This window comes from Haliotis cracherodii, unplaced genomic scaffold, assembly GCF_022045235.1.
Source record: "Haliotis cracherodii isolate W230 unplaced genomic scaffold, xgHalCrac1.p SCAF_16, whole genome shotgun sequence".
Classification (NCBI taxonomy): Eukaryota; Metazoa; Mollusca; class Gastropoda; order Lepetellida; family Haliotidae; genus Haliotis; species Haliotis cracherodii.
Window position 1 is genome coordinate 20916098 of NW_027266271.1, and position 16749 is coordinate 20932846.

Consider the following 16749-nt stretch of genomic DNA (forward strand, 5'->3'; position numbering starts at 1 on the left):
TCCATTAATTTCTGTCGTTTAGATTAAATTCGGTAGGGTGTCCAGGTCCCACTGACGTGGTTGGTTGCTCTTGCCTTGTCTATTATAAAGATAGAATACCTCCCATGGACAGCCTTAAAGCAAGGCTATCTGATACTTGGATGCGGGTGTTTTTACTCTCTGGTTTGCCTGGTCCAGATTCGACTAATTGTAATCAACTGTAAAACTGTGCAGAGTTGCGTCCCTTGGGCATGCCAGAAACCTATGATTGTGGGTTCGAACCCCCGTTCGCCTCAATTATGTTTCTAGGTTTGTCAGCACCATACCCGTGATCGTTGGTTTCACCGAAGGGGTAAACGTCTGAGACCTGAATCACTTCGGGCTTTCCTCCCACATTAAGCTGACACGCCGCGATATAACTGGAATACTGTTAAAAGCGGCGTTAAACCCAACTCACTCACTCACTCACTAACTCAAACGAAAAAGGGCAGTATGGTAGTCTGGCTCGTCACGCCAAAGACCCGGGTTCGATTCCCGACATGGGTACACTTTGTGAAGTCAATTTCCTGTATTTCCAGCCATGATAATGCTGGAATATTTCTAAAACAAGCGTACAACCACACTCTCACTCAAACGTAACAAAGATGTTTTGTATATATGTCCCTGTGGATTCCACATATTTTATCGAAGGCGCCATCAGGACAAAAACGCTGAAATAATTAAACAAATCTATATTTGTCCCAAGCTGCCAACGGAACAGCCCAGACGTGTGTGCGATATTCACAACAAATGGCATCCTGTGCTTGCCCCAGAGAAGCTTGAGAATAACATAAAGCTTTTTTGTTGATTTTGGGAGAAGCGACTTGCAAATGTATGTTTGTTTTCCCCCGCTCTTGTCTTCCACAAACATTAAATATAAGTACTATCGCAGTACACTAGGTTGTGTTGGTACCTGTGACGTACTTCGAACATTAGCGGTAGGGAATGTACACGCGTGACATGCAGCTAAAAACATTATTGTAAACATTCAGGTTGATTTGAATACAGATTCAGCTGAACTAGAAATATATAAGGGCAGTGAAACAGACTCATCTGTTTCATATTTAGATATCTGCATAAAAATTCAGTGAAACAAAATTTCTTCGACAATTTCAGAGAGCGTCATATTGCACTTGCTAAAAATGGTTTGGTGGCCTTGTGGTTAAAACGTTCGCTCGTCACGCCGAAGACCCGGGTTCGATTCCCGACATGGGTACAACGTGTGAAGCCTATTTCTGATGTCCCCGCCGTGATATTGCTGGAATATTGCTAAAGGCGGCGTAAAACCATTCTCACTCACTCTAACCTTTTCGACAAACGTAGAAACATTCTATCAGGGCCCTGGGTGCTACGACAACAACCGCAGCACAACTACTGTCGTAATTCTATGTTAAAGTATGGGAGTTACGATCACCTCAGCCTAATGTTTGTGGAGAGGGACTCAGGACATCTGTTCCCACTTAACGTTGTGAAAAGGAGCCTCGGCAAGTCAAGTTTCACATTTAGTCTCCTCCTCACCCCCACGGAACGTGTTTGGAGACTGCTATTGAAACGGAACACATTGTGATGTCAAATATCTTAAACATGTGTGGTTGAATATGTTAGACATATTTTCGATATACATGATGATATAGGCGTAAATCTCACGTCAAAGGTTTCCGACACACTGGGCTAAAATTTCACTTTGAAAAAATTAAAAAAACAACTACAATAACACCAAGGAGACGATAATATGATCACTGTGTTATCCGAGTCCTGTTGTGACAGGTCTTGACGAGACATAATATTGAATTAAACATGAAATATGTAATAAAATTCACAAATATACAGTTATATATTTGAAAAATATTTTGAATGAAATCTTAGGAATATTTAGAGGGTTGGGAGAACATGAAGACATGAAGATTTTTTTATGGGTAAAAGCTTTTTTCATTGTTTGTAAAAACTTTTTCATCCATTAATGTCTGCTTGGTATATAGATGTTGATTTCTTATTTTCGTGGTTAGATAGTCTGATCGTATTGTAACAACTTTCAATGATGAAGCTGGATATTTAAAATTCAAACCCGATTTGCCAAGTATGATAATACATGAAAGTATAGCCTTACGGTAGCAAATCGAGTGGTAATACCACGTTATCTCCTGCATGGCATGACGCGACTCCTTAATCAACCCCATCTGGTAGACTTACGCCTAGTCTCTGAAAATATTTAATTTTGACAGAAACAGAATTCAACTGAAAAGGAGCCCAGGGGAGATGGGAGTTTCATTTAGGGCGATAGCGTTACAGTAAGGGCTGGGCGGAAGGGAATGTAATATGGTTCAGGGACTGTGAGACAGACTACCCCACTTGAAACGTCAGCCTCCCCCCTCCCTTTCGCACACTTGCTAACGCGGTAACCCCGGCCTACCTCCGACAGTTGGTTTATCATACTACGCTCAAGCCGGCTGCTGAGTCAGAGGGGATAGAGGAGCTATTTACGGCAAGAAACTTCAGTGGATACCGTTTCTCTGCCATTCCTTCTTTTTGAACATCTCTAAATGGAGTGACCAACATGTACGCGCTTGGATTATTAGGATTTTTCTTTTGTTTGGGTGAGTTTTTAAGTTGTACCGATCGGTTAACCGTGTTGGGAGGAGTCCGTGTATACACATATTTGTTAATGTGTTAATTTGAGGATGAAAGTAAATGAGGGGTGTTCAGGTGATGCGAGCAAGATGGTGGATGCGAACGCTGGGAAGGCTCTGTGTGGGGGACGGGTGTGAGTTTGAAATTTGAAGGTTAAATGCACGTTATGTTCTTTGGAAGCATCTTCTTGGAGGATGCTGCGTTGACCGCGAAAGGTCAGCACCAAAACCAAATCACCACCTTGACACCACACAGGTGGTTAACGGAGAATAGAATCCATTATTGTAACAAGTTGTTTGGCAGTCGGTGTCACCTTCCATCATGCAAAGGTGAAAGCAACATACTTGTTTTTTTTTATATATATGTATTATTCTTCAGTGAAAAAGTTCTTATTAAGTTTGACTGTACAGTCAATTTTATTAAGCACTTTAGCTGATAATTATACTGAATAAGTTTTTGAATCATTATGACATTTAGAAGTGATACACATGGGGGGGGGGGGGGGGGACGTATGGTTGTCAACTATATTATGAGGAGCAATGTTTCGAATTGTCCTGCACCATGACTGTGGAATAGATATCTAGATATGTATACAAAGGCAAGTCTAGCCATCTCTAGCTAGCTCTGTTTCACATGAAATCAGCATCGGGGAAATTATTTGTTTCAATTAAGAGTCGAGAAGGGTAGTGTGTAATTTTAGACTACATAGGCTAAATGTGAGTACGTTTCGGAGTCTATGCTTACCCCTTCATCAGGTGAATAAATTGAAGGAGTAAGCAAAAACTCCGAAACGTTGTTACTCCTGCGCATGGGTGTGGAATTTATAAATATTTCTTCTTTTTTTTTAATAAAAGCCTCGGCAAATCTAGAGAAACTAAACCAAGTCTAGGATGAAAGGTTCTTTTGAAAAAAAATATTACAATTATTTTAAAGAAATGTTTTCATAGACTAAGTGTAAGTCTGAAACGTGTTCCTCCATTATAATGAAGTTGACATCCATAAGGTCCCTCTCTGATATATTGAGTATTGAAATGAGGGATGGGTCAGTGAGAGATGGGTCAGTGATGTGATATTATCCGATATCCTGCTTCAATCCATGTACCCCCTGCGTTCCTGCTGTCTTATCCATGAAATGGGTTCCTGAAGGATGCAGAGTGCATCCTCTCAACACTATTTCGATCTGGTTCTCTGCCAGAGTATAAACAAATCCGCTAAGTTTCAGTCATTTCTTCAGGGGGCCCTGTTTAGGTTCGGTATGTTGAATATTGCATAGATACGTTCAAAAGTTATAACATGGCTGTGATGCGTTCATTATTATAACACTAATTCCTGAAATGATTTGTTTGTTTGTTTGTTGTTTAACGCCGCACTCAGCAATTCCTGTAAGGTGGTGAGGTGAAATGGGGTTTAACGTCGCGTCCAAGATTATTGCACTTATATAGCAACGTGCATGTACGTGTGTGTGTGTGTGTGTGTGGCTGCTTGTACTAGTCCGGACTGATGTCGATTTATAGTGCTAGGTCACTGAGATACCATGTCGCAGTTTAACATGAATACCCCACTCAGACACAGTATACTGACTCCGAGCCGACAAGTACTATCTTTTAACGTCTTTTGGTATGACGCGGCCGGGGATCGAACCCCGGACCTTCCGCTCTCCGGGCGGACGCTCTTACACTAGACCACGGAGGCGGTCCCAATTCCTGTAAGGAGAAGAATTAAAGCTGATATTACGGTTGTAAAGCCGTGAGCTGGTTCTACGAGTCTGTGGAGTTCAGGTTGGGTGAGGGTAGGGGGAATGGTGTTTTGTTATACGGTGAAAGCAACACATGTCTGACAAACCTTTGACATACTTTGTGAAACTCGACGTTTGCTTGTCGGAACTCATACATCGACTCATTGTGTCATATATTGACATGTATCATATCTACAAAAGGCCCTCCTTTCTTCGCTCTACATGTAAATATCACTCCGTTTATCTCACAATCCGGCGATTTCATAGTCTCGGCGTACTTCCTTTACAAAGCCCATCCGGGATTATGGGGTAGTTTAGTAGTAAAGTGTCCGTTCATTACTCGGAAGGACGGGGTTCGGTTTCCCCTTGGGTACAATGTATAAAACCCATTTCAGGTGCTGTAATATTGCTGAATATACTCAAAAGCGGCGTAAAACATACTCACTCACTAAAGGCCAACTGAGGATTTGTTCAAACGAACAGAAACAGCTGAATACGTTTTATGTTGAAATTCCCATTAAACAGAAGTCAGAAGATACCGATTCTTCAGTGGTCGCACTTGAAACGTTATAGAACGAGATAGCAGCGACCAATCAAGGCTGCTGTTGCCGACATACGATAGGCGTCTGTAGCGGTCCAGTCATCTGTATGATCTGTAGCAGCTGAGGGAGGAATCTTGCCTGTAACACATTAACTGATTACTCGACAGCTAGCGATTGTGTTGGTCACGTCTTATATCACCTGAATGATAATCCCTGAAGCAGTGTTTATTCACGACCATCATTAATCCGACCCATATTTATAATACGCCCAATCCCCTGCTCAAAGAGATACCTTATTACACTGGTCAATGGATCAGTTAGTCCTGCACCATGACCGTGGAATATATTTTTGTTATGAAACAAATATATCTAGAAATGCATACAAAAGCAAGTCTAGCCAGCTCAAGCTGGCTCTATTCCACAGCATAAGGATTTTTATTTTATTTTTAGAGTCAAGAAGGATATTGTGTAATATAAGATTTCAGAGACTAAATGTTAGTCTATAGATCAGTGTACACTCGATTTTCATTTTTAGCTCCTGGTTGAATACAACGCAACCCAACACTAGTGTATTCCTCTCATTCTACCGGGTACCCATTCACTGCTGGGGAAAATTTTCAACACATGCCTAAGACAGAACGTGATACATATGCTTCTGTGTGGAGCAAGGGCCTAGTCCTAGAACCTCGGGGACGAACTGCCGAACACGGTCATCCGTCCACATAAATAAAAATATTTCCATAATCATAAAAAATCCGAAAAAAGCCGCGTACAGGACATTGGGGGGTGGGGGGTGGGGGGTGGAGGTATATGAACGAGCAGGTGAATTGTACATTATACCGTAGGAAATCCCAACACTCGATTCCAGATTGTATGGTGTTTTTTTGGGGGGGTTGAATAACAGAATCGTGTCAAATTCGATTAAGGAGTGACTGATTAAGTATGGTTTTACGCCGCCTTTGCACTATTCACGACGGGGACCGACGCAGGACAATGAGAATGTTTGGAAATACATTAAAGAAGGTTTGTGATAGAGCCAGGAGCACCACGGACAAGTGACTTACATCATGTGATGTGACTGTGTAAATAAAGATGGACGTTGCCATTGACACAAAACCTATCTGTGTCAGATTGCCCTAGTTTTTCCAGCCATATATGTTTGTATACTGTATCCCTTTTTGTGTGTGTACTGGACACACAGCCGGTCAGTTACCGGACACTCAGCCGGTCAGTGAAAAGTGGCCGGTACATTCGTGAATATATTTGCCGTATATCACAACAAGTACCACCACCAGAGAGTACGTAATGTTACTATCACTGACATTGGAGGGGCCAATTTACAAAGAGAGGGTTTGAGAGAACCTTACGTGTTCGACTTTTATTTTGAAACTATGTTCTTTTTTAGTGTACAAGTTAAATGGAATGGTAAAATCACTTGAAAATTTCGGGTAATCTATATCACTCATTTACTTTAAATTATTAGTGTTGAGTGAATTATGCCCTTATTTTTGTCTATATCGAAGTATCGATGATCAATGTAAATACACAACTGTATAAGCGCTTAAGTATCGTATAGATAGATACTTATTGCAAAATGATAAGATAAGATAAAATAATATTTATTGCAGACATTCCATTAAGGAAGAGATGCATTTTTTTAAATGACAAAACACAATGATTCGTAATATATACAAACATATGTTTCTCTTTTGACAAGCATTACTTAAAATTATCCTAAGAAACAGTGTATCACCCAGTCTGCATTTGAAATCGATATGACGGCAACGGTAAACCACCATATGTTTCCGTATCTCTGAAACCATCAGATTTCATATTTATACTTCCGGGCACTTTCCCCCTCCCCCCTCCCACGTGCATATCCACCCACGCATTCTTGACCCCTGCAGTGACTTCCTTTATCAGCTTGGCGAGTTGACCTGCCAGGTGGCCCTAGATGATGGTGGGGGTCAGTTGCTTCTGATAGATAGCTGCTGCTGCTGCTGAACTAATGAATGAAGGATGCTGATCACATTTCATCTTGTACCCATACATACCGCGGTTACCTAATGTTGCAGCCTTGTTCACGCAGATAACGCGTCGGTTTGATTTCAACACGTTCAACACATACCCCCACCCCTTACCCCCACCAGTCATGTTAAAAGAGCTTGTGAGTAATTTGCCTGGTTTGCGTGACTATTTGGGACTTAGGCCTGTGATATATCAAATAACGCATACTTCATAGTAGCGTTCAGTCATATCGAACGCAATAGTTCGCATGCGTGCCTCATTATGGTTACATAAATTATGTCCGTGACTGTATGTTGTACATGAGTACTGCTGAATTACAAAACTTCTTCAAAAAGCTAGCTACACAACAAAAACAATAGCTCTCCATTGGTATACAATATATTTTCGTGTCAAGATCGGGTGGTCAGGTTTGCTGACTAAGTTGATGCCTGTCATCGTATCCAAAGTGGATCAATGCTCATGATATCAATCACAGGAACGTCTGGTCCAGACTCGATTGTTTATAGACAGATGTCATATAGCTGGAATATTGTTGAGTGCGGCGTTAAACCAAAAAACCCAAACAAACAAACAAATCTATTGTGTATGTCAATGTATATTTAGTCATGTTCATGTTTTGTACCCTGCCCCTTGTGGATGTTTATGTAAAATAAATATTCTTCTTCTTCTATTTTATAATGACCATATTAACATCCCTTATCAACCATGTACTATACAACGAGGTACAGTGTCAAAGGAACGACTAAAATATAAAGGCACACAGCCACTTACTTATCTGAAATCAGCAGATTTAAAGGCACACAGCCTGGAACTTATCTGAAATCAGCAAGGCTATGATTAATCAGGCCTATTGCCCTTATGGAAACCCCGCCATCCCCCTCAATGCTCCTCCTCCTCCCACCCCTCCGCCTCGAATCCAAACCGAATGTCTATCTTGTGAGTCTCTGGCACTTATCCACACAGCGTCTCTCCTCCTCCTGCTGATAGCCAAGGGGGGCTTCCCTTCCAGGTGGGATGTTGGAATGTTTCGCTATTTACACATCATTATCAATGAGTTTGGACAGAGCGAGCGGCACTATTTTTAGCAAATTCTTTAGGGGTGATGTACCTTTCGGAACAGCAGACTTGTACAGGGATTTAATTTTGAATTTCTTATAATCCAACATAACAGTGAGTTTGGTTTTAGGGCCACTTTGAACAGCTTTCCAGTTATATCACGGTCAGCTTGAGGAAGTCATGCAGGTCTCATACTTTTAGCACTGAGGTGAAACCCACTAGCACGGGTATGGAGCGGACAAACCTAGAAACGTAATCAGGGAGAACCGGGATTCGAACCCATAATCACATGGCGCCCAAGGGACGCAACTCGGAATAGCGAATAGCGGTGCCTGAGACGACTGGGCCACCCGTGCCCCCTTCCACATAACCCAAACCGATATTATTTCTTGACAGGATATTGTTTTGTTTTTGTTTGTTGTTCAACGCCGCACTTAGCAATATTCCAGCTATATGACGGCGGGACAGGATATTGTGATATGGACTCGGTCTATAATGGTATGCAGTTCTGTTTCTCGGTTTTGTTGTATTTCAGAATATAAATTTCTCAAGCAGGTGGATTTTCTTAAACAATTTCCCCTTAAAAGGACTGTGTAAAAGGTCCGTGACACTTTCTCAACGCGAATCCGAATTCATGAATAAAAACAACATGTGTATAAAACATTTAATATGGTGTGGCATTCACTGGCAAAAGTAGGGTTATGCTTCTCAGTGTTTAACATAGCTCTACAGACGAACCAACATTACTACAACACACGTTTCCAGTCCCAAAGTCAGACGGAGAGGGTTATGTCTGACAAGTATCATGAGTCATGTATAGGTATATCTACACGATATGTTATCATTCCACAAACTGTCCTAGCCTTGCTCCAAGGCTGTACTGAAAGATAAATCCATGGATGTGTAGTAATTCTATCCTCCCAATAGACAAGTCCTAATATGTGGACACTACACTCCACGTGTTCTTATTATTTACATAATCTAGAACTTATAAATTAAACTAATAATTATTCCCTTAGAGACTTGTGCAAGTCTAATACTGCTCTTGTTATTCTAAGTCTGAGTGTTTATGTAGGGGATATTTCATTACTCCATATAACACAGACATTCCCCTTTTGTAAGCATACGCGGAGTAACAAACAGTGTTATCTTTTGTGTCCTTTTAGAAGCCAGATGGACCTCTGATTCCCCGTTCCAGGGGCTTAAATTGGAATATATAGTAAACACGTGAATGTGTTTACATTTGATATTTGATATATTCTTGGGAAAAGAATGTATATTTGAACATATATAAGAGACAAGATTTATTGCGCAAACGTTTCATGTAGAAAGTGACTATGTTCTATAACTATATAAACAGATACATAACAAGAACGAGTACAATTATGTTATATTATGACCAAGGATTATCTATAATAATTACTTCGGATTTATTTGAAGTTTTATACATGATAGCAGTTTTTATGTTACCTGGATCATTATTTGAAAAAAGTAACCTAAATATTTCTGTGAGGTTAAGGCTTTCAAAATACATATTTTTTAAGGACAGTGGATTAAACAGGGAGTATATTATAACACGTTCCAATATTAGCCATTTTCATCACATATGTCTCCAAATATAATAATATTTTAGACCTCACTGCAATGTCAGCTAACTGCAATAGTAGCTACTGCTAGTTGATAACAGAACAGTAGGTAAAATGACATTGGTGCGAAAGACGTTCATAACGTTTCTGTTGTATATTGCAGATATGTTTCAGCATGATCACATGATATTATTTCAGGCTTTGAAACACTAGCTGTAACCATGTCTACGATGTTGAAGCATGATAACAGTATATGGTGTCAGTGTTGATCAAGTAGTAGGTCAGAGAAGCAAACGAACTGCTATGTTTACAGGAAGCCATCTTGTGTGTGTTTTCACAGCTCTGACCAAAGGTCACGGGGTCGTGTCATACAGAGTCGTATAAAACAAACACTCGCACATAGAACCTCTCTTCATCCCCAACAACCCTACATAGACTTGCTGAGGCTACATGCAAATACTGGCACAATGGGCCTCTCTGCAATGGCGGATCCAGTATTTTTAAAGGAAGGGGTCCAAAATATCAAAATCATGACTTCAAGTTTTCAAAGGGGGAAGGGGGGGATCCGCCTATGTTCTGCATGTTGATACAGCTTGTTATATCTACCGAGGTTTTATGCAGATGTTAGATGCAGATACGTAGAACTTTTGTAATTTCTTGAGACAACCTCACATAGATGTCATGAGATTGAGAGCAAAACCTTGCACATTTTAGAACTGGCTTATATATACGGGGATTTACACAGTGTCCACTCCTTGTTTTAGGTTTATTCCCCCAGAAAGGCAAAAGAAACATTGCAGTCAATTCTTACAAACAAATGTCAACAATTATAACTTCCCAGACTGTTTTTAAATCTTTAACTTCATAAATAATTATAAACAACGATACGAAATCAGATATATGGTCCAGCGCAATAAAACCCTAAAATAGCCGGATAGTGGGCGTGATATAATTGTTCTTGATTTGTGGTAAAATAAACACCCAAACATTACTTAGTTAGCCAATCAAAAGCCTTGGGGCAACCTTAATTCAGTTTATTTATAGAGCCTTGTTGATCCTTTCCGAATTGAGTCTGATGTTATGACTTTTGTTAAATGCATTTCAATATCAACAATTTCCGTTTAAAGACACGGTCCACTGAATGAGACGACTCCATGGTTTTGAGGGTATGCCTTGTAAGACATTTGTGTCTTTATTCTTTGCGAAACATAGGTGCTGAATCGCTAAGATAAGATGAGATATGAATATTGCACTCTCACATGCAACACTTCCGCCATTGCTGTAATAGACCACCCTGTACCTATGGCGGTAGGATGCTCATAGCCTGTTTACATAATACGGTGCCGTATATGTCGTGTTTTCCCCCAACACCAATCTACGGTCATCCAATCATATAAGGCATGGCGGGTTTCTCTTTCAACTGCCACAGTCCTCTTCCTTCAGCCCAACAGGCACGAAAAGCCCCATAACAAGATCCAGATGGCCGCCGTCACGTGATCCGCACATATGTGCAGAACCATGACGTCACCAGTCTTTGTGTAGAATCACCTATTTAACCCCCATATGCTATCATAAAGCCACGTGTATGACAATCTTTAACGTCAAGATGGGAGTTTGTAACTATATGCCGACTCGTCATGAAAAGCCACGGTTTGATGAGAAACAATATGTGAGCTATAGAACGAAAGCCTTCTTTCGAGTTGAGGATGCATTTTAAAATGGAATTAAATGGAACACTGTCATTTGCATTACCTGACAGAAAGGGTTAATGTTTTCCACGCACAACACTAAGAAAAGCTGTTCCCAAAAATGAACAGCAATTTCCCACGAAGATGTAATTCATATTTATTTATGTGAATATAAATCGTCAACGACAGAGAAGAATCAGTCTCGATTATCTGCCAAACCAGATTCCATTGGACGAAAAAGCAAAATAGTTGTGAAAATGATATGAATGGATAGTGAGTGAGTGAGTATGGTTTTACGCCGCTTTTAGCAATATTCCAACAATGTCACGGCGGGGGACACCAGAAATGGGCTTCACACATTGTACCCATGTCGGGAATCGAACCCGGGTCTTCGGCGTGACGAGCGAACGCTTTAACCACTTGGCTACCCGACCGCCATATGAATGGATAACTGAAAATTAGCAATGACACCAGGTGCTCGCCCAAAGTAGCCTGATGAATGAAGATTTTATCCCAAATGTACACCATATGAGTTCAGGTTTGAAACGTTCATACAATTGCTAATTTAAGCAGCTCAGTTTTTGGCACACATGCACCATGTACTTGTATACTCCCTAGGGAGTTGATCCATTAACCTGGGTAATAATGTTGTAGCACTATGAACAAATGGAATTTGGCGCTTTAGATATGTACTCTAGATAAACTTTCGAGATAACTCTAATCCCATTTATTTCGAAATAACTAGAGTTTGTATAGTTTCAACAGAATTATACTCCCTTTTTAAGAGGACGTCCGACCTATACTGTTAAAGCATCGGGAGACAACAATCAGAAACGCATCCATATTCAAGTACTTCCTGGTGTACAATGCCCCTCCTGAAATAAGATCAGGAACTCATATTACGCATCCTTTGTTAAGAGTTATCACTGAAAGCGGATACTTCATAAATGTGCCCAACACTTCTATTCTCACAATATGTTCAAGAATTAGTTGACTGGCACATGGTCAAAGAGGAATATTACAACCAACAGCAGCTACCTACCCTACGTATTGGTGAATTAAACATAACTCACTCACCCTTCCCGAGAAGCAATTGCAATAATAAATCGCATCGTAATGTTATCGTACCCCGAAGGGTGACAGATTGATATTACATAGATAAAATATAATATACGTATATGATTTTTAGATATGACTCCATTCGTACAATGCCGTATATTCTCCAAGACCCTTAAAAATAAGTTTTAATAATCAAGCCTAAAATGAGATGCCAAGTTTAGATTGCTTCAATTCTAGGCATTGTTCTGGGCTCCATTTGGATCATAATTTCTATTCTGTAGATATATATTTCAAATAAAATAACTTTATTTCTGTGTCGAAGTGTCAGTCGACATACCTTACTTTGTACCAATGTTAACAGGTAGTTTGTAAAAAAGGTCACCTGCTTTTTCAAATAAAACTGTGTTTAAACCATGTACGTAAAGCTGAAATATTATTGGTTGTCACCTAAAAGAACATTCACTCACTCACTCAATCTGAAAAGAAATGCCATTAGGAATTCTCCTGATTAAGTAAATTCTGTTCCTATTATTATATCGATATTTAAACAAACAGTAGTATACTGATCGGGTAAGCAAAAGAGCAACAAAGGATCGATTGACTTTACTGATGGTACGTTCAGAAAACAAGAATTTTTCATTTAAAGCCTTAACTGGCAAGGATGATATTTGAGTGCTATGTGTGAGAGGATATGGATCATAATAGACCTTGACATAAGTATAAGTGGAATAAGAGTAGGGAGGAACATAACGATGCGGGATGTAATGTAACCTCGACCTCTATTGACGAGGTTCATCTCACCGATGGCGCGCTTATTTCGCGGTCTTCTCAATGGGTTTTGTTGTATCTACAGCTTTTATATTCCAACCGGAAACCAACCACAGTTCCAAGCTCAGGAGCCAGGGGGTATGTGTTGAAAATGTGATGGGATACCTTTAGAAAGTGTGTTAGAAGACGACCTTTGGTATCACTTGCTACTGCGACAGTACCGAGATACTTCTGGTTCAGTTGTCAGTGTGTTGGGTTTAACGCCACCGCTTTAAGCTGCACTTGTGTCGTGTCGTTTAGTGTAAGATAAAAGCCAAAGCTAGCAAATCGTGGTTGCTTGTCACCTTGATGAAACCATAGGAACAAGAAAAGATCATCATTGCGGATCTTGGATTCAAACCCAGAAACAGTTGACCGTGGTAACGCTAATGGATGCAAGTCTGCGAAATACAGTGAGATCATTGAATTGAGTTGGAAATTTATATGTTTTTTCTTTCGTTGCAGCCATCACTGCTGTAGCTCCCCAGAGACCTCGAGTAAGAGGAACCACAGGGGCGAGAAGCGATGGGACAACGACTATCATTAGACTGACAGGTCTCGGCTATGTCACGTACAGCTTTGCCAAACTCCCAAATGAGTTTATCCGGCAGGTTGACGAGGAGGAGATTAACTTCTGGTTCCTCACAGACCAAGAGGATGGCCTGATCTGGCTCCAGGATGACCCGGGACGCGTCATGTATATGAGTATGAAGGTAAAGGTCAAAGATCGAAGACCATATTTTGGATGTAGTTAATTTTCATTGTGGGGGTGACTTATTGTTATTACGTTGCTCTGAGGCATCTCAGGAGCTTACTGATACACCGATTATAGTTGCTGTGGACATGTGCTGGATCCACCATGCAAGAGTTAGATTGTCAGTATTGTCAATTCCTCTTATGCCAATGGAACAACTAGTTGTAATAACAAGAAAAACACACACCAAAAAGTACATTCACAAATTTGTAAATTTTAATTAAAATTGGGAAATGCATACGTTAATTAATAATCACAGATTGACATTTTGAAAAAAATATAAACTTTTGAAATTTCACGCAGCTTCGTGTAAACGCCATGTCAGTTATGCCGAAGTCGAAACAAGTTAATGACTGCTTGTTGGAATCATACCACAGTAGCATGTCGTGCAATTTAGAACTTTACCTTGGAGAGTTTTGGGGTTTCTCGTACATTTAAGAGTAATGTGGCAAGAGGGATATTACATTTGAATACAGTAAGGTAGATTGTTATCTCTTTCCTGCTTTAAACTCTTAATTCAGCCGAAACCACAACACTCTTAACGGGTTAAAGTGAAGATGGTATTTTCATGCCTTCACTCATCTTTGTTGCAGGATGGCTACCTCCGATACGTGAACGATCAGGACCCGTATGGTCCACAGGAAGTGATGATCAGACCCCAGAATGGCGTCCGCTTCAATGATTGGTCATGGCACTTTGTCAATATTTCCAGAAAAGGCAGAGACGTAAGTACAGACCATTGCTACATAATGTGAACAGGGGGCACTGATGGCCCAGTCGTCTAAGGCGCCGCGATTCTCTGAGCATAGTTGCGTCCCTTGGGCACGCTAGAGAACTATGATTGTGGGTTCGAATCCCGGTTCGCCCCGACTATGTTTCCAGGTTTGCCAGCACCATACCCGTGCTCGTGGGTTTCAACGAAGTGGTAAAGGTCTGAGACGTGCATCACTTCGGGCTTTCCTCCCACATTAAGCTGACACGCCGTGATGTAACTGGAATACTGTTAAAAGCGGCGTTAAACCCCCTCACTCACTCATAATGTGGGCGGGGGGAGCTGACAAGCAGTTAAAGCGCTCGCTTGTCACACCGAAGACCCGGATTCGATTCCCCTCATGACTGTAATGTGTGGGGCGCATTTCTGGCGTCGGCCACGGTAATTTGATTGTAACATTGCTAAAATGAGGGTTACCCCATACTCTGTCACTCTACTAAATGTATAAATGAATCCGAAATTTGACAATATCTTTCGGTTTGACAGATTGACAGTGAACATTCGTTATTTTGTCTGTCATGAACCTGATCGGATGTGTCCTTATTTACCTATATTCGTTATCGCTTTGTATTTAAAGCCTATTGAGGGGCGGTGGGGTAGCCCAGTTGATAAAGCGTTCGCTCGTAACGCCAAGGACCCGGGTTCGATTCCCCACATAGGTAAAACGCGTGAAGACCATTTCTGGTTTCCTCGCCGTGATATTGCTGGAATATTATTAAAAGCCATAAAAAACCCATACTCACTCAAGCCTTTTTAATGTATAATATATATAAATATGTTGTTTTGGTACAGATTGAAATCAAGGTTGACAATAATCACAGAGCTCGTTACACGCTCCCACAATCCAGTCGGAATCTTCAATTCCTGACTAAGGCGGACGTGTACCTTGGTGGTCACCCAGATCCTACTGACATCACCGGTGGACTGGTAGAAAGGGGACTTAACGGCGGAATAGCAGAGGTCATCTACCACACGAAAACCCCTGACGAACTCGTCTACGTGAATCTCATCTCACAAGGACGACCGAGCATCCACGGTCCCGGAGTCACCTTTGTGAACGGTACGGTCGGTCCTGGCAGGGTAAGGCCAAGCCGACCCCCACCGACCCTACCACCACGCACTCCGAGACCCCCTGTCACCCCTCGACCAAGACCCGTCGGACCAGGGCCAATCACGTTCAGGTCATCCAGCGTCCATCTCGAACTGCCCAAAGTCCAGCTCAACAGTGGAACAATCATGTCATACAAATTCCAGACTATCAAAGAACGAGGCCTGATGTTGTACACCTACGGGAGTCAGCGGAGACCTGATGCCTTCTTCGCCGTTGAAATGTATGACGGCAAGCTCTACTTCGTATACAACTTCGGTGAATTCGCACATCGGATTCAATTTTCTGAACGCGACGTATCAGATGGTCAACAACACACGGTTGAAGTCCGCTTTTACAACGACTACATCATCTTAATGCTGGACGGAAAACAGAAGAGGATCGACCTGAACAGCCGAGAGGGACTTCCCATCGCCTTCCAGCGCGCTCTGTATCTCGGGGGGTACACAACGTACAGCAACAACCTCGCCGAAAGCAGTCGTCTCCCTTGGCACATTTGGTCACGGGATGGGTACCAAGGTTGTTTGGAGGATTTCCAGATTGACCGCAAGAGAGTAGATCTCCACCAAAACGTCATATCCCAGTACCTGTTCGGCAACGTCGACCGCCAGTGTCTTGCGATGCCCCGAATGTGCCAGCTGAGTCAGTTGCCCTGTGTGCATGGAGTATGCAGAGACACCTGGGACGGCTATGTATGCGACTGCTCCAACACAGCCTACACCGGCAAGAACTGTGACAGAGGTAACGTATATAACGTATTTTGGTTACCTAAATAAGACCGCCTCTGTGGTCTAGTGGTAGAGTGTTCGACCAGAGAGCGGAAGGTCCGGGGTTCGATCCCGTGCCGCATCATACCAAAAGACGTTAAAATATGGTACTTGTTATTTCCCTGGTGCTCTGCATTAAGGGGCTAAAACAAGGACTGGTCGGCTCGGAGTCAGTATACAGTGTCAGGGAGGGGTATTCAT

At 41.6% G+C, this 16749-nt stretch overlaps 1 protein-coding gene across 5 annotated transcripts in view; it reads left to right on the forward strand.

Moving 5' to 3' along the window:
• LOC139463927 (uncharacterized) overlaps nucleotides 1-16749 on the forward strand; it is a 98642-nt gene that overhangs the window by 66364 nt on the left and 15529 nt on the right. For all 5 annotated transcript variants that reach the window (XM_071245367.1, XM_071245363.1, XM_071245365.1 and 2 more), the window contains 3 exons: nucleotides 13613-13860; nucleotides 14495-14626; nucleotides 15466-16522. In XM_071245367.1, coding sequence (XP_071101468.1) covers nucleotides 13613-13860; nucleotides 14495-14626; nucleotides 15466-16522 — 1437 coding nt within the window. The remainder of the gene's footprint in view (nucleotides 1-13612; nucleotides 13861-14494; nucleotides 14627-15465; nucleotides 16523-16749) is intronic.